Source organism: Tachysurus vachellii, chromosome 14 (assembly GCF_030014155.1).
Source record: "Tachysurus vachellii isolate PV-2020 chromosome 14, HZAU_Pvac_v1, whole genome shotgun sequence".
NCBI classification, from domain to species: Eukaryota; Metazoa; Chordata; class Actinopteri; order Siluriformes; family Bagridae; genus Tachysurus; species Tachysurus vachellii.
In genome coordinates this window covers 687,160-705,973 of record NC_083473.1, presented here as the reverse complement: position 1 = coordinate 705,973, position 18,814 = coordinate 687,160, and the positions used below count along the sequence as shown (strand labels likewise).

General features: G+C 40.4%; 1 protein-coding gene, 2 long non-coding RNA genes and 3 gene segments (V, D, J or C); 4 read left to right on the top strand and 2 right to left on the bottom strand.

The window, feature by feature from the left end:
- LOC132857254 (cathepsin S-like) overlaps nt 1-1,779 on the top strand; it is a 5,097-nt gene extending 3,318 nt beyond the window's left edge. The window contains exons 6-8 of the mRNA XM_060887269.1: nt 1-159; nt 959-1,061; nt 1,456-1,779. The exon at nt 1-159 is cut by the window's left edge and continues 1 nt beyond it. Coding sequence (XP_060743252.1) covers nt 1-159; nt 959-1,061; nt 1,456-1,552 — 359 coding nt within the window. The 3' untranslated portion in view covers nt 1,553-1,779. The remainder of the gene's footprint in view (nt 160-958; nt 1,062-1,455) is intronic.
- An 881-nt stretch (nt 1,780-2,660) lies between these two features.
- On the bottom strand, nt 2,661-4,099 carry LOC132857287 (uncharacterized). Its single transcript, XR_009649523.1, has 2 exons — nt 3,970-4,099; nt 2,661-3,136 (listed from the first exon to the last, which is right to left on the bottom strand). It is a non-coding gene; the product is annotated as an uncharacterized LOC132857287 (long non-coding RNA).
- Nucleotides 4,100-4,111: 12 nt separating this feature from the next.
- Nucleotides 4,112-4,761, top strand: LOC132857271 (immunoglobulin kappa variable 6-21-like). The segment is given in 2 exon segments: nt 4,112-4,246; nt 4,352-4,761. Coding segments are annotated over 2 exon segments (387 nt in total).
- A 6,540-nt stretch (nt 4,762-11,301) lies between these two features.
- Nucleotides 11,302-12,748, bottom strand: LOC132857289 (uncharacterized). The gene is made up of 2 exons (XR_009649525.1): nt 12,611-12,748; nt 11,302-11,777 (listed from the first exon to the last, which is right to left on the bottom strand). It is a non-coding gene; the product is annotated as an uncharacterized LOC132857289 (long non-coding RNA).
- Nucleotides 12,749-12,764: 16 nt separating this feature from the next.
- On the top strand, nt 12,765-13,571 carry LOC132857272 (immunoglobulin kappa variable 3-20-like). The segment is given in 2 exon segments: nt 12,765-12,899; nt 13,005-13,571. Coding segments are annotated over 2 exon segments (387 nt in total).
- A 4,471-nt stretch (nt 13,572-18,042) lies between these two features.
- On the top strand, nt 18,043-18,513 carry LOC132857313 (immunoglobulin lambda variable 7-43-like). The segment is given in 2 exon segments: nt 18,043-18,232; nt 18,312-18,513. Coding segments are annotated over 2 exon segments (293 nt in total).
- The last annotated feature ends 301 nt before the right edge of the window (nt 18,514-18,814 follow it).

The window sequence follows — 18,814 nt, the reverse complement described above, 5'->3', positions numbered from 1 at the left end:
TTGGATTTTGCTTCCCTAGTCATAAATATGGACGCTGTTTTGGTTTCCGGGTTCTTCAGCGTTATAATGAGTTTGAGCTGCAGAAGGTGGTGGCTAACATCGGGCCGGTCGCAGTAGGAATTAATGCTAACAATTCCACATTTTACCATTACAAGACTGGTGAGACACACAGGACAATTGTCAGTTGTTTATAATGAACTGTATGTGCATACGGATCATTAATACCTCAAACCTACTATATTTAAATTAAACATTTAAAATAAACAACTGCAAAATAAAAGTCTTCAGTCTGAGTTACAGTAAATTATTGTATGCCACACTGACAGAGATGGCTGTAAAAATGACACCATAATGTTACTAGTGTCTCTGTACCTGTAATAATAACACTAGTGTCTTCTGTAGTATTTTTGTCTGACGTGTTTTGCAGTTTTTTAACAGAACAGTTCAAGACTTTACAGATATGATGATTGTGTCGTTATATTAGATAATGAAAAGTAGTGTTCTGAACAATGGACTGTTTAATTAATCACACAATTATTACATGTATCTGCTAATTAATTAATTTATATTAACAAAAATAGTTGAACTCCTACATGAGTTTGAGCAAACAGTTAGTACAGATACATGAACACTGTAAATGCTTTATGAAGAACCACATGATCCTGGTGTTAAAGAACAGTCCACCTTTGTAACTGACTGCTCAATTACGTGCTTAATATTAAAGACCTCATGACTTTTTGATGGGTTCCTCTAGTCTAAACCAGATGATCTGTGAACAGTTCTGAAGAGCCGTGTGTGTGTGTGTGTGTGTGTGTGTGTGTCTGTGTGTGTGTCTGCGTGTACTGTATGTGTGTGTGTCTGTGTGTACTGTATGTGTGTGTGTGTGTGTCTGCGTGTACTGTATGTGAGTGTGTGTCTGTGTGTACTGTATGTGTGTGTGTGTGTGTGTGTGTGTTAGGTATTTACAATTACTGTTCTGAAGCTCAACCACTGAATCACGCAGTTCTTGTGGTTGGATATGGAAAAGAAGATGGGCAACAATACTGGCTGGTCAAAAACAGGTTAAACACACACACACACACACACACACACACACACACACACACACACACACACACACACACACATACACACATACACACACACAAACATATATACACACACAGACACATACACACACATACACACACATACATACACACACACACAAACATACACACACACATATACACACAAACATATACATACACACACATATACACAAACACACAAACATATATATACACAAACAAACATACACACGCACACACACAAACATATACACACACACATACTCACACAAACATATATACACACACACAAACATATACACACACACAAAGTTTTTTTTTATATAGTAAGAAAATGATGGATTATAACCCCACTGGATAAAATGCCCCTTTCTCTCTTTTCCAGTTGGGGTGTTAACTGGGGAGAAGGAGGATATATGAGACTCCAGAGAAACAACAATCAGTGTGGAATCGGCAGCTACAGTGTCGTCCCCATTGTATAACCTCAGGAGATTTTTCCTTTCCTTGCTGTAATGAACTAATTTTATTCATTAATCTCTAATAAAATGTTAGTCTTCTGTACGTACGTATGCATGTACGCAACATCTGGTAGTTGTGATGAAAAAACATTTCTGTTTTTAGAATGAACAAAATCCAGAGCTGCTTATATTGTATACCATGTGGTCCATTCACCAGATTAATGTGAAATAAATGTTTGTTTTTAACATTACTGCATCCTGATTCATTTCTCTGGACCCTTTGGAGTTGTCTGATTTATCCTGAGCTCAGTTCTCCTTCTTCAGTGACTGGTTTCCTCTGTGACTTGTTGTTTGTCTCTTGTAGGCATCTAGTGACCTCACTGTTGTCTCATGTGTAAAGCTATATAAAACTTCCAATGCTTAGACATTAAATAACACACTTTTTGGTGCAAACATTTATTTAATTTGTTATTTAAGACCTGGGGTCTCATTTATAAAACTGTGTGTAGGATCCCTACTAAAAGTTTACGTACATCCAAAAGCCAAAAATGGCGTACGCCAAAAAATATTCCGATTTATAAAACCGTGCGTACGCACACCTGTAACAATGTTCCTGCAGATGTGCGTACGTGAACCAGCCTCATATCCCACCCTGTACACGCCCATTTTTACACGCCCAGGTTTTTAGGCTTTGCTAATTTCTGTTCAAGCTTTATGAGATTCAGTGTTTGTCTATTAAATTAATTAAAGCAATAATTGATTAGTTATTAAAATCTTATGATTTGCAATTGTTATAAATCATCAGTTTAATGTAACTGTAACTGTCAGTTACCTCAACCATAAATCCTGCTCTAAAGAAAGACATGAAACCAGCTTCCTGTTCCACACCCAGATAAACACACAGAGTCAGTTTTAAGCAGGAAATCAGAGAGCAGTGTAGAGGAAGTGAGATTTACATGAAGACGGCTGAGTGATCCTCTTTCTCCCAGAATAGAGCAGCACTTTCACCAGATGTTCAACTTTCTTCATCCAAACTCACTGAAGCACAACACACAGCCCTGAATCTACAGCTAAACACACTCTCTCCTCACACTGATAATGACTATTAACTCCAAGAAAAGAACACACAATGTCCAAAATGAAGCTTTATTTCAGCAGAGCAAAACTACAGGAAGAGCAACAGGACAGTGAAGAGAGTAAAGACAGAAATGTCAGCATTGTGTAGAACTGAAACTCTATTGTAGATGGATGTGTAAGCAGCTCAGTGTTCAGTTCTATCTTGGAGCTGTTAGCCTTAACACTGGCTCTTTCTGAACGTGACCGGATGATCCACGCCCTCGTGGGAGACCGTACAGACAAACTCCTCCCCCTTTTCCCAGAGTGCTTTGCTGAGGGTCAGGGTACTGCTGCGTGTGTAACCGTCCTTCTTCTGTTCTTCTGCACTGGTCAAGACCCCGTCCTTCACCGCCGAGCCGTCCACCGTCCAGCTCACCGACGCCCCCTGTGGAGAGTAGGCAGACAGCAGGCAGAGCAGCGAGGCCGATTCCTCAGACTGGTGCAGAGAGGAGGGAGGGAGCAGAGACACGGAGGGCTTCACCGTGGGACCTTCTGTAGACCACAAACACACAATAAACACACCTTTACACACGCTTACACAACATTTACTCATTACTGCTTCTTCACATCACTGCACTTCAGTAGAACTACTCAGCAGGAGAACATTTCCTAGTTCCTCGTTCTATTGTGGAGACACTCGGACTTTGATGGCCTTTATTCTGGGAGTGTGTTCCAGTCCTCCTGAGTCCTTCTGTTATTGTACATGTAGTGCTACAGAAAAATAAATCCACTGCTGATGGAAATACACTGATATTCCACACAGTCAGGGCTGGAAAACATCACACCTTCCCTTTGAGTTTCCAGAGAAGAAGATTTACTCCATTACACAAATCACATATCTGGCAAAGAGGCTGAGAAATCAGTTCAGTGATGGAAATAACCACATCACACCACATCCACCTTTCTACACACTGTTTATCTTTGTTTCCAGATTCAAAATCAGTCCATCAGTAACATGACAGAAGGCTAACAGACACAGGATGAAGTTTTCTACCATGTCCTTCACAGCACACAATATGAACTTCAGAAGCTGTGAATGTGAAAGTGCTGTTTACTGATGAACACACTGTCTACTTATTCAGCTAACAGCTAACTCCTGATTTTTAATTTCCTCTATCTTATTTTTATTTTACTGAAACTGTCTCATCATCAAAACATACTCCACATTCCTTATCTCCAAATTATAAAGACATACAAATGAATAAATGAATAAACAAACAGAAATTCTTTATGATGTCCACATTTTTCTATTTGTCTAAACTTTAATATTTTGATAAACAATAAAAATAAATGAATAGAATGTTGAATAAAGAAGAGAGACTTACTGATGATGAGTTTGGTTCCTCCACCAAAAGTCCACCACAGTGATACATTCTAATGAAGCCGTCGTACAAAAACCTCTGTTACACTCCAGTGACCACACACACACACACACACACACAGTTGTGGTGTTTGCATATGTGTTCTGTGTCACTGCTACACACACTTTAAGAGCTGTAGTGCTGATCAGAGTGTGTTCAGTCCTTTCAGAGCCACTGACACGCAGCACAATGATGATGGTACTGAGTCTCCTGCTGGGGACACTGGGACTCCTCGCTCACCGTGAGACATTCTCTTTACTTTTATTATTCATACACATCATCACATCACTCTCACACTCATTACTACATCTGTTTCATTATTTTAACTCTGCATCCTTTTCTTTAGAGTCTTTTGGGGAAATCGTCCTGACTCAGTCTCCAGGATCTCAGTCTTTTTCTCCAGGAGAATCTGTTACTCTCACCTGTAGAACCAGTGAGAGTGTTAGCAGTGACCTCCACTGGTACCTGCAGAAACCTGGAGAAGCTCCTAAACTCCTGATCTATGATGATGTTAATCGTTACACTGGGGTTCCAGATCGTTTCAGTGGCAGTGGATCTAACACAGAATTTTACCTAAAAATCTCTGGAGTTCAGGCTGAAGATGCAGGAGATTATTACTGTCAGCAGAGTGAGAGCAGGCCGTACACACAGTGTTACAGCGTCGTACAAAAACCTCCCTGAGCTGTAGAGGAAGTGCTCTGACTCAGAAATACACACTGATCTGAGAACAGCTGCACAGCTGCTAAAGCTGATTTTTTTCTTTTTACCAGATTTTACCAGACAATTGTCTCCATATAACAAATGTTCTGTTCACATTTAATCCTTTTTTTTTTTGCTCTCTCCTAATCTCTGGTAAGCATCAATCGTTAGAGTTATATAGACAAATTAAATTACATGTCTCTCAATAAGAAAACCTTGTGGACCACAAAGTTGTGTGAGTTCATGACTGATATGTTCCTGTCCATTGCATGTTGAGTGGAAGTTTTATATTGTAATCACATTTGGGCTCGAATCGTTGATGCATGTTATGGTTTCAATATAAAACTTCCACTCAACATGCAATGGACAGGAACATATCAGTCATGAACTCACACAACTTTGTGGTCCACAAACACATTCACTGGATACTGAGACACAAGGAGCTTTGTTCAGACAGACGCTGATGTAGTTTCATAGCCTTGTTGGGCAACTTATCCTTCAATTCTTTATGGTTCTGTTCTCCTCACAGTGTTTTCTCTGTTTAGTGGAACTCAGTTATTACTTTGGGCCAATACACAAAATGTATCTCCACAAGTTTGTAAAACAGTAAATTTATGAAGTTTAGCACCACTCTGCCATCCTTTTTTTCACACTCTCACTTTTTTCAAAGTGCCAAAAGCTTCCACTGTCTTCTCACTGCCCCTCGACCCATCACCCACCAACATAACATAACAGAACAGAACACATACCTATTTAAAATAGGTTCATATATTTTAAACATACAAAGATTTAAAAATCATTTAAAAATAATAACCAGGCATATTTTCTCAGTTCTCTACACACACTATATACAAAGATGTACAACATAATACCTGTGGGTTCCAGTAAGAAGCTTATCATATATTCACCTTCTCTCAGCACACAGCTCCTTTTCCATGTGACATTCAGATGGAAATTTTGTTTTTGATCTTTTCTTATTGTTTTACTTTTAGTTTTGTCTCCTCCCATAGACCTGCCATGTGTCATGACACATATCTCATGTGTTAGTACTACTGTGTTTCTAGTATGGTTTCTGACCTGAAAGTAGGTCTTGCTTCTTGCTGGACAGGACCACCCTCTGACCTCTGACATGTGTGACCTTAAAGGGTGACTGTCATGTGAGGTTGGGGCTGTGGGACGGACGAGTGATCAGGGAGACTGTCTTTGATGCTCCTTAAGAACGTGCACATGTCCTGTGGGGGCCGAAGTAGACTTTAATATATTCTGACTTTCTGACTGGAAGACCTCATGCAGTACGGGTCAGCAGCAACACATCCAGCACAAGGATGCGTGCTGAGCCCCCTTCTCTTCACTTTGCTGACCCACGACTGCATACCATCACACAACTCCAACCTCTTTATTATGTTTGCGGATGACACGACTGTGGTGGGTCTCATCAGCAACGAAGATGAGACAAACTACAGGAGCGAGGTGAGATGCCTGTCCGGGTGGTGCAGTGACAGCAATCTCTCTCTGAACGTGGAGAAGATGAAGGAGATAGGTGTTGACTTCAGGAGAGTGCACACTCAGCATGCTCCTCTGACCATCAACGGTGCGACTGTGGAGAGAGTGAGCAGCACCAAGTTCTTGGGTGTGCACATCACAGAGGACCTCTCCTGGACTGAAAACGCAGCAGCAATGGCCAAGATATCACAGCATCATCTCTACTTCCTCCGCAAACTGAGAAGAGCCAGAGCCACGCCCCCCATCATGCGCACCTTCTACAGAGGCACCATCGAGAGCATACTATCGAGCTGCATCACTGTGTGGTATGGTGCTTGCAACGCATCCTGCCGGAAGACGCTACAGCGCATAGTGAGAGCAGCTGAGAAGGTTATTGGTGTCTCTCTCCCCTCCCTCCAGGACATTTACGAGACCTGTCCCACCCGCAAAGCCCTCTGCATTGCCGGTGATCCCACCCACCCTTCTCACAGCTTCTTCAGCCTGCTGCCATCAGGGGGGAGACTGCGGAGTCTCCGGGCCAGGACCAACAGATTGAAGGACAGCTTCATTCATCAGGCTGTCAGGAAGCTGAACTCGCTTCTGAACTTGCACCCCCTTCCCTTTTCTGCCCCAGGCACCATAGATCTATGAACCCACCCCACCTCTCCAGATCCCACATCCACAGGTTCTTCCACTCCCCCTCCCACTAACATACGATGACATGCACCAGTCACTTTGTGTAGCATTGGTCTGCTCATTTGCACTTTATCTGCCATATGCCTTGCGCTGCTTTATTTAATTTCCATTGTTATTATCTGTATGCACCTTGGGACTGAGAGTAACGCAATTTCAATTCTCTGTATGTACTGTACATGTGGAAGATTGATAATAAAGCAAAACTTGAACTTGAATATACCTTGGCAAACACTGTACACTTGGGCCTGGGATGACTGTGTGATACCATTCATTTATGACCTCATCTATGACTGTGATATCATTTGATTTGACCTGGACATTCTTTATGATCTGTTCTGATAAACATGCGCCGAACCCGACACTCCATAACGAGCTCGTCATACTATCAGTAAATGTGTTAATCATCACGTCTGTTTCTGTTGTTTCTGAACAAAATTTGCCTATAAATAACCCTGAATACTCCCTGTAGGTCTCAGTAAACTTTACAGTGTTTTACTATTCATTCTCTGTTTTTTTTGGCACTTTCTTCTCTGATATCAGCTCAGAGGTAGCAGCAGACTCAGACTTCTGCTCAGAGTGAACTAGAAAAATTCTATCATGGCTGTAGCATGAAGCAAGCTCAACAAATCTGGGGTTTTATTATAATATTCAGATTCACTAAAACATTCTCACACTGGATTAAATGGCATCACTATTCACACCTTCTTTATCTAGTCCTGTGTGCACATTAAAAAGGACAGATCTCACACCAGCTTAAATACATAAACTTAAAAAATAAAACAAATAATAACAAAAACAATATGTTCACTGTTCCAAAGGCAAATGGAAGTAATCACTAAGTTTGTAGATGTTTTTAGTTCATATATCACCTTCTTCATTCTTCTGTATAAATTAATAGAGTGCTTTGATTGTACAGACTAGAGTGAATTTCAAACAAAAGATGACGACTTGGACAAACTACAGTATTTGATTCTGTTACATCTTACATGATTTTCTGTGAAGACATATGCATCCCAAACACAGCGCTCACACAAAATTCTACAATAACAAACTGGATTACTGCTAGTATGAAGTATGGTGTTATAACGCTTCAAATACAGCACCATAATACATGTTTCCAAAAACACCTACATGTCAGCACTGAATAACTACAGACCAGTTGCCTTTAGCTTTCTTGTCATGACGTACTATGGGATTCTGGTGCTAACATAACTGAAGTGCATCACAGGTTCACTGCTGGATCCATACAGATTGGAGGTGGACCGGCTTGTGGTTCTGGGATTCCTTTTAGGGTTGCACAGGGTTGTACTGTGTCTAACACTGATTCCTTCAAGTTCCTTAGACCATTTCAAAGACTTGAAGTGTGAGAACACCAATATAACACAGAAAGCCCATCAGAGATTGTACTTTCACCCTTTTGAGCTAGTACAGCCATGAGTCTTCTTGAGAATGATGCAACAAGTTATTTTCACCTGGATTCGGGGATCCTCTGCCATTCTTCCTTGCAGATCCTTTCCAGTTCCGTCAGGTTGGATGGTGAACGTTGGTGGACAGCTATTTTCAGGTCTCTCCAGAGATGCTCAATTGGGTTTAGGTCAGGGCTCTGGCTTGGCCAGTCAAGAATGGTCACAGAGTTGTTCTGAAGCCACTCCTTTGTTATTTTAGCTTTGTGCTTAGGGTCATTGTCTTGTTGGAAGGTGAACCTTCGGCCCAGTCTGAGGTCCTGAGCACTCTGGAAGAGGTTTTCTTCAGGATATCTCTGTACTTGGCCGCATTCATCTTTCCTTCAATTGCAACCAGTCGTCTTGTCCCTGCAGCTGAAAAATACCCCCATAGCATGATGCTGCCACCACCATGTTTCACTGTTGGGATTGTATTGGGCAGGTGATGAGCAGTGCCTGGTTTGGTAGTACCACAAGTACTAAAGGCTCCAGCAGGGGGCAGAGCTTTTTCTTACAGAGCCCCACAGTTATGGAACAGACTTATAATTAGTGTTCAGGTCTTGTTTAAAACCATTTTTAGTGTCCAATCAACACTTCATGGCTTCAACAGGAAGGAATTTTTTAAATCTCTAATGAATTTAGCAATGATGCTCATTTACAAGGTGCTCTAAAGCTCCTGGTTAAATAATTCCACTTGACTTATATACAGATGTAGAAATTATGTAGTTTATAATCACACTCTCTGGTGTCATGCAGATCCACTCACGGTTTCATCCTCATACCTTCTCAGAGTTGTTCCTCGCCACCATTGCCTTAGACTTGCTCATTAGGTATAAATATAGATTTACATTTTGAAAAAATAAACTTTGCAGTTTTTGTTCTGATTTTTTACATTCTTTTAAAGTGACTATGTTCATTGTTAAAAGTGATATACAGATAAAATTGAATTATACTTGAATTTCTTATGTATCATAGAGACTAGTATGAACAATATCTGTACTATGATCAAATAACACCAGCAAGGAGACCCAACTCTGATCAGAGACCAGTAACAGGTCATTTACCACTTTAACCAGCGCTGTCTCTGTGCTATGATGAGGTCTATATAAAGGGGAGGTTTGGCCTAAAGTTGGACAGGTTCAGGGGTGGAAGGGAGGATTTTTAATGAATGCTGAAGGATGAAAAATGCTGCATTTAACTGAAAATGAAAATGAAACCTATTATAAATTTTAAATTTATCATCTAAAGCAGAGGTCACCAACACGGTGCCCGCGGGCACCAGGTCGCCCCCAAGGACCACATAAGTCGCCTGCAGGCCTGTTCTAAAAATAGCACAACTCGATAGTGAGCTGCGTCTAAAATTAAATTTTTATTCTGTTGCTATTTTTTTTAAATTACACTTGCATTTATATAGATTTAAAAATGACAATATCTTAAAAATATGTTCATTATACAATATAACTTTAGATAAGTTTAGGTGACCTCTGACCTACTCTAGTTCAAAGGTCAGTATTGTGTGCATGACAAAACCATTAGTGGAGCGGGAGCGGAGATGGACGCTGAAGGCAGTTTCTTACCCAAGAAACATGACAGAGAAAAGAAAGAAAACATATCACTTTAACAACGAATGGGAAGAGGAGTTCTTTTTTACAACTGTGAAAGAAACCGGCACAATGTGGAAAGACACTTCACTACGTGTCATAAAAGCTACGATGCTAACTACCCACCGGGAAGCACACTACGGGCAGAAAAAGCCTGTGAGCTAAAGGCAGCTTTGGGTAAGCAACAGTCTTTTTTCACGAGACCGGCGAAAAAGTCACAAAAAGCAACCAAAGCCTCATTTAGAGCTACACATTGGTGCCTTGTTGACACAGAGAAGTACAGTGGTGTATGCTCAGCGTTTTCTGACATGAACTTCATCAAGAACAAAGACAGAACACGCCTCACTGATGCACATCTGAAAGACTCACTCACAGTTGCAGTATCAGGTTACACACCATATTACAATACACTGGTGAACAGCATGCAATGTCAGACTTCCCACTAACTAAGAAACAGATACCAGATGTTGTCAGTGGCAACATGGCAGTGCTGGCATCAACTGGCCATGGCAAAGTTGAATTAAAATTTTGAAGAATTGTGTTTAATTTAAGTGTGTTTGATGACATGTAGCAGTTAAAATCTTGTTAAAAATGCCACAGATTTGGTCATTAATTCAAAATGTGACAAGATTTCTTTAAAAATATGTAAGTTGTTTTTTCTTTAACATTACATAATTGATACATTGTGCAACATAATGAAAATGGGACATTTTTCCTATGAAATCTAAGTGATCATCTGAAAATTGAACAATTAATGAGATTATTAAAGTGCTGAATATTGATATATTTCCCACCTTGTTGTCATAGTTGATAATTATTGTGAGAAATCATTAACGTGATCAGTGTCTTCACATAGATGAGTATCATTAATCATTATTGATAATGTATAACTAAAGGCAAACTGAGCAAATGTGTAATTTCAGGAGAACCTATCAAACTGGTAGCCCTTCGTATGACTCAGTACCCATGAAGTAGCTCTCAGTTTCAAAAAGGTTGGTGACCCCTGATCTAAAGGATGATAAAGGTCAGAATTCCTAGAAACTATTAATATAAAATAAGTGTGTAATGTCAGTTACCTCAACCATAAATCCTGCTCTAAAGAAAGACATGAAAGCAGCTTCCTGTTCCACACCCAGATAAACACACAGAGTCAGTTTTAAGCAGGAAATCAGAGAGCAGTGTAGAGGAAGTGAGATTTACATGAAGACGGCTGAGTGATCCTCTTTCTCCCAGAATAGAGCAGCACTTTCACCAGATGTTCAACTTTCTTCATCCAAACTCACTGAAGCACAACACACAGCCCTGAATCTACAGCTAAACACACTCTCTCCTCACACTGATAATGACTATTAACTCCAAGAAAAGAACACACAATGTCCAAAATGAAGCTTTATTTCAGCAGAGCAAAACTACAGGAAGAGCAACAGGACAGTGAAGAGAGTAAAGACAGAAATGTCAGCATTGTGTAGAACTGAAACTCTATTGTAGATGGATGTGTAAGCAGCTCAGTGTTCAGTTCTATCTTGGAGCTGTTAGCCTTAACACTGGCTCTTTCTGAACGTGACCGGATGATCCACGCCCTCGTGGGAGACCGTACAGACAAACTCCTCCCCCTTTTCCCAGAGTGCTTTGCTGAGGGTCAGGGTACTGCTGCGTGTGTAACCGTCCTTCTTCTGTTCTTCTGCACTGGTCAAGACCCCGTCCTTCACCGCCGAGCCGTCCACCGTCCAGCTCACCGACGCCCCCTGTGGAGAGTAGGCAGACAGCAGGCAGAGCAGCGAGGCCGATTCCTCAGACTGGTGCAGAGAGGAGGGAGGGAGCAGAGACACGGAGGGCTTCACCGTGGGACCTTCTGTAGACCACAAACACACAATAAACACACCTTTACACACGCTTACACAACATTTACTCATTACAGCTTCTTCACATCACTGCACTTCAGTAGAACTACTCAGCAGGAGAACATTTCCTAGTTCCTCGTTCTATTGTGGAGACACTCGGACTTTGATGGCCTTTATTCTGGGAGTGTGTTCCAGTCCTCCTGAGTCCTTCTGTTATTGTACATGTAGTGCTACAGAAAAATAAATCCACTGCTGATGGAAATACACTGATATTCCACACAGTCAGGGCTGGAAAACATCACACCTTCCCTTTGAGTTTCCAGAGAAGAAGATTTACTCCATTACACAAATCACATATCTGGCAAAGAGGCTGAGAAATCAGTTCAGTGATGGAAATAACCACATCACACCACATCCACCTTTCTACACACTGTTTATCTTTGTTTCCAGATTCAAAATCAGTCCATCAGTAACATGACAGAAGGCTAACAGACACAGGATGAAGTTTTCTACCATGTCCTTCACAGCACACAATATGAACTTCAGAAGCTGTGAATGTGAAAGTGCTGTTTACTGATGAACACACTGTCTACTTATTCAGCTAACAGCTAACTCCTGATTTTTAATTTCCTCTATCTTATTTTTATTTTACTGAAACTGTCTCATCATCAAAACATACTCCACATTCATTATCTCCAAATTATAAAGACATACAAATGAATAAATGAATAAACAAACAGAAATTCTTTATGATGTCCACATTTTTCTATTTGTCTAAACTTTAATATTTTGATAAACAATAAAAATAAATGAATGGAATGTTGAATAAAGAAGAGAGACTTACTGATGATGAGTTTGGTTCCTCCACCGAAAGTCAACCACAGTGATACATTCTAATGAAGCCGTCGTACAAAAACCTCTGTTACACTCCAGTGACCACACACACACACACACACACACACACACACACACAGTTGTGGTGTTTGCATATGTGTTCTGTGTCACTGCTACACACACTTTAAGAGCTGTAGTGCTGATCAGAGTGTGTTCAGTCCTTTCAGAGCCACTGACACGCAGCACAATGATGATGGTACTGAGTCTCCTGCTGGGGACACTGGGACTCCTCGCTCACCGTGAGACATTCTCTTTACTTTTATTATTCATACACATCATCACATCACTCTCACACTCATTACTACATCTGTTTCATTATTTTAACTCTGCATCCTTTTCTTTAGAGTCTTTTGGGGAAATCGTCCTGACTCAGTCTCCAGGATCTCAGTCTTTTTCTCCAGGAGAATCTGTTACTCTCACCTGTACAACCAGTCAGAGTGTTAGCAGTTACCTCGCCTGGTACCTGCAGAAACCTGGAGAAGCTCCTAAACTCCTGATCTATGCTGCATCTTCTCGTCAGTCTGGGATTCCAGATCGTTTCAGTGGCAGTGGATCTGGAACACAGTTTAGTCTAAAAATCTCTGGAGTTCAGGCTGAAGATGCAGGAGATTATTATTGTCAGCAGGGTAGCAGCTCTCCATACACACAGTGTTACAGTGTCGTACAAAAACCTCCCTGAGCTGTAGAGGAAGTGCTCTGACTCAGAAACACACACTGATCTGAGAACAGCTGCACAGCTGCTAAAGCTGCACTCCACTGAACATCATCAAACATCTTCATGTTTCAAAAATAATCCTTCTTAAAAAGCAGAAATCTCTTCATCAGCTGTTCGTGCTGTCATGAGAAATCAGCTGATGTGTGTAATGATATCTGATGATTTCCACCTTCTGCTGAGAGGATCAGTGTCTACCAGTGGTGTTAAAAGTATTTACATTCATTACTCAGGTAGAAGTAAAGATACTAGGGTTTAAAAAGACTTCTGTGGAAGTTGAAGTATCAACTCAAGCCTTTTACTCAAGTAAAAGTGTAAAAGTACTGGTTATAAAAAATACTTTAAAAGTATAAAAGTAAAAGTAATGCAAGGAAAAAATGCCATTAAGGACAAAGGCTTAGGCTGTGCCACAGGGGCCTATTGTGTGCTGTGCCACAGGGGCCTATTGTGTGCTGTGCCACAGGGGCCTATTGTGTGCTGTGCCACAGGGGCCTATTGTGTGCTGTGCCACAGGGGCCTATTGTGTGCTGTGCCACAGGGGCCTATTGTGTGCTGTGCCACAGGGGCCTATTGTGTGCTGTGCCACAGGGGCCTATAGTGCACTACCAAACCTCCTCAAAAAACATATTTCTAAAGGCCATAATGACTATAATACTATATTAATATGATAATGTTGAAAAATTTGGGTTGTACTAGGCTACATGTTTCAGACACATACTGTACTGTATATGCCCATTGAAAAAGAACACATTTTAGTGCAATGCAAATACATTAAAGAACCATATATGTGTACTACTGAGCTGTGTTTCATGAGTAGTTGGTTGTACAGTAAGTATTGTAATGGTGCAAAAAGTCAAACTTCAGAGGCATGTCATCAATAACCTTTATTGAAACAAACACATTGGACTTAAACAACAAGAGAGTAATCAATATCAGTTAAGCACAGACCATGTGATAAAGAGTTACTAATAGGCTTTGTTCATCCACAAAAGCAGCTGGTTCTCAAAGTTCTTTAAGCCAATGCATGCTCTTCTTGGCCTGAAGATCAGCCCTGCAACACTAAACAGTCTTTTACAGGCTGCTGAGGCAGGGAGTGTCGTATTAAGCTTAAGCAGTGTTGTAATGTAACGGAGTACAAATACTTCGTTACTGTACTTAAGTAGAAATGTCACGTATCTGTACTTTACTTCGTTATTTAAATTTATGTCAACTTTCACTTTTACTTCACTACATTTCCCAGATAAAATGTAGACTTTTACTCCGTTATATTTCCACTAAACATCTTCGTTACTCGTTACTACAAAATAAAATCAGAAGAAATGTGTGTGACTGTAATAATGGAGGTTTGGTGAATCACTGCTCCTAGATTACATTACGCTCCACACGCTGTACGGAGAAGCACAGGGACGCGCAGCGTGCACGCGCAGTCAGAGCTGGAGGCGCAGCGCGCACGCGCAGTCAGAGCTGGAGGCGCAGCGCGCACGCGCAGTCAGAGCTGGAGGCGCAGCGTGCACGCGCAGTCAGAGCTGGAGGCGTTTATCTATAACTTTAACCGGCGGAAAGCCGCAAAGAGGCAACCAAAAGTAGTGAAATGTCACTATTCTTATTACCAGAGTTGTAGCACAAACAAAATATTAATACAAACAATCCATTTAATAGTAAATAAAAATAACATTTATTGATTTGGTCTTTGTCTTGTGAATATTTTTATTATTAATGACTGCATTCATTGGACACACTGTTTGTAGAGAATGCACACACACATGAACTGATCTGATTCATCATTACATCATGCATAAAATTTTGGTGTCCACTTTTGCCATTTAATAATCCCATAACTTTTGGCTTACTATGTAGTCATATAATATATAATATAAAACTCTTCTTGTTTTAAATTCTCACTGAGGGCTAAAACCCCCTAAAGATGAGACCCTAGAACCGCCCCTGATCTTATGTCTACTGAAAATCACTGAAATTTTACTTTTTAACTTTTACTTCAAATACTTAAGTACATTAAATATCAGAAAATGACTTTTGATACTTAAGTACAGTAAATATCAGATACTTTAAGACTTTTACTTGAGTAATATTCTAAAAGGTAACTTTCACTTCTACTGAAGTCTTTTTCTAGCACGATAGTTACACTTTTACTCAAGTATTGCTTTCTAGTACTTTATACAACACTGAGCTTAAGTGATAGCTGGCACACGGCTGGGAAGGACTTCAGTACCTCTACTGTGTCTCCTGGGCACCTCAGGTACACATCCAACTGCTGGGTCGTTTCAAGAAGTCTGGTCTTCTTCACGGAGGAAAAGAAGTTCATCAGAATAAAGAAATTCATACAGATTTAAAACATGAAGATGAGAAAATGATGACAATTTTTCTTTTTGGGTGAACTATCCCTTTAAAGCTGTTTTAGGACCACAAGCAGCTGCTGGCAGGACTGAAAATTAGCAGTAAAATCATTTTAAACAGCATTTGGCTAATAGTTGGGCCTATTAGCTCTTTACAAGGACCCATAGGGCCCCATACAGGCACGTGCACTCTCATACACAGACAGGATCACGACTATCTTTAGTACATAACTTATCAACCAGCTGTAGATTATAGCTTTGCACAATTAACTTACAAATATTACATATAGTACCAATATAAGCTCAGGTAACATTTGGTTAAAGGTGAATTTCAAATCTCACTCCGAGCCACCAAACTAGTTTGCAATGTTGAATCATAGCCTTCTGGTAGCAAGCAAACCATTGGCATGTAGCCAAGTTTGCCACAGCAAACATCGCAAATTTATCATTATTAGTACGTTACTAGGTCACTACAATATTGTCAATAATCGACTGATAATAACAAAAACTATAGCTTTGCACAATTAACTTACAAATCTAGCAATAATTTAAGTTCAGATAATGTTTAGCTAAAGTCAAATTTCAAATTTGTTAATAATTGAATGATAACAAAATTTCAGCTCACCTCAATATGCTTTTTTAAATTAGACGGTGAGTTTTTGTAAGCCATTAGCTCGTGGTATTTGGGTGCGTGTAGCTTACAGCGCATGCACAATGACTTATTTTTCCATCCAAACATTTCAAAAACATTCTTCCAGGCACTGCCAGGGATGTATAAGAGGTGGGGTTGGTTGGTCATCCTGGATACCAACTTCCTCGTTGGTGCTGGTGCTGGTTGTTGAGACATTGAGTTCGAGTTTTCAGCCTTTGCCACGGACACCTTCGTACCTGGCTCCGTCTGTTATGTCCAGTGTTGGGTTACTGAAATGTGACGTGATGTGTGTCATGTGCAGGTGTGCTGGATCGCGTACAAACCAATAGGGTGTCGGAATGGTACCTGTTTATACTTCTCATCCAACCACAATCACATTCACTTTATCTGGATGGCGCCGGATGTTTTTTTTTGAATGATGACAAGCCGGAATGAAAACAAGCCAAAATTAAATAGGAGTAATGAGGCTATTTTAAAATGTAAGGAGTAGAAAGTACAGATAATTGCATGAAAATGTAAGGAGTAGAAGTAAAAAGTCTGCTAAAAAAAATTACTCTAGTAAAGTATAGATACTCAAAATTTCTACTTAAGTAAAGTAACGAAGTATTTGTACTTCGTTACTTTACACCTCTGGTGTCTATTTCAAAATACTTTAACACACAATGTAGTACAGGATCTTTCAACATTCATTTCTATATGATTCTAGATTTAAAGATTCATTTTCTCATCATCTGTAAAGTTTCAACACAAACCAGTCTCCTGTTCTACCCCAACCTGATGAAATGTAGACTGATGTTCAGTCATGTGGCCACTAGATGGTGCTGTAATGGAACTGTATACATGCTGATTTGTTGAAGAAGATCTGTGATGAAGAGAAGATGGACTGAGGATTAAACAATCTTTAAGATGAACTAATTTACATTTTTTCTGTATTCCCAAAATACTTGACCAGTCTGATCTCCTCCTCTGATCTCTCCCATCAACAAGATGTTTCAGACTGCAGACCCTCTGATTACAGGATGGTTTTGTTTTTCACACCATTCTGTAAAAACTCTAGAGATGGTTGTGTGTGAAAATCCCAGGAGATCAGCAGTTTCTGAAAAACCCAAACCAGCCCATCTGATACCAACAACCATTTACTGTTAAAGTCACAGAGATCAGACTTTTACTCCATTCTGGTGTTCACTGTGAACTTTAACTGAAGCTCTTCACCTAAATCTGCATGATTATATACACTGTGCTGCTGCCACATGATTGGCTGATTGGATAACTGGATGAATGTGCAGGTGAACACAGGTGAAGGGTCCTGATAAAGTGGTGTATATCATTTAGTCCATACCTGGAAAATGTCCCCCAACCAACCCAGATAAATAAAAGCAGTTAAAGCAGTGAAACTGAGAGAGAGAGAGAGAGAGAGAGAGAGAGAGAGAGAGAGAGAGAGAGAGAGAGATCAGTGAAGTGAGATAGAGATTTACATGAAGACAGCTGAGTGATCCTCTTTATCTCAGAATAGAACAGAACTTTCACCAGATGTTCAACTTCCTTCTGCTTATTAAGAGTCCAGACTGGAAACATTAACGTCTTCAATCATCAGTACAGTGATACACTCATGGTACAAAAACCTGTTACACTACAGTGACCACACACACACACACACACACACACACACACACACGTTTCCATAGCGAGAGGTTCCACTTTGCATTATGAGCTCATGCTTCAGTGCTCTGTGAGTGTTTATAGCCCTGTGACTTTAACACTTCATGACTGAGAGCTGCTGCTCAGCGACTTCACCCACAGAAACCATGAGTTTGATCAGCGTCTTCATCTGCACACTGCTCCTCTGTGCTCAAGGTAAGATTTCACTCAGTCAAATTTATTCAACATCTAATAATTATCTTACCTACATTTCTTCATCCTTCTCCTTTTTCAGGATCCCAAAGTCAGGCCATTGTGACTCAGAGTCCTGCAGTGAAATCTGTTTCTCCAGGAGACACAATCACCATCAGCTGTAAAACCAATGAACTGATTTCACTCTGACCATCAGTGGAGTTCAGACTGAAGATACTGGAGATTATTACTGTCTAACTGATCATTACAACACATTTAAAACTTCAAGGTTCACACAGTGTTAGAGCGTCGTACAAAAACCTCAGTGAGTGAGACTGCTGCAGCTGCAGGTGCTGAGGAGGACGATGTGATGCAGCACAATGACACGGTTTAACAAACACAATACACTTACTCAGTAGTCAAGTCCAGCTTTCTCACCTCTGAGGTTCATTTACATATTTGACAGAGCTGCCATGAGGCCAAAACCCTGATCAGAGGTCAGTAGTTGGTCATTTACCACTTTAACCAGTGTGGTGTTAGAGTGTGGTGAGGAATAAATCAGAAGATTTTATGTGTCTGACTCTCATACAGATCTGCACCTAGATG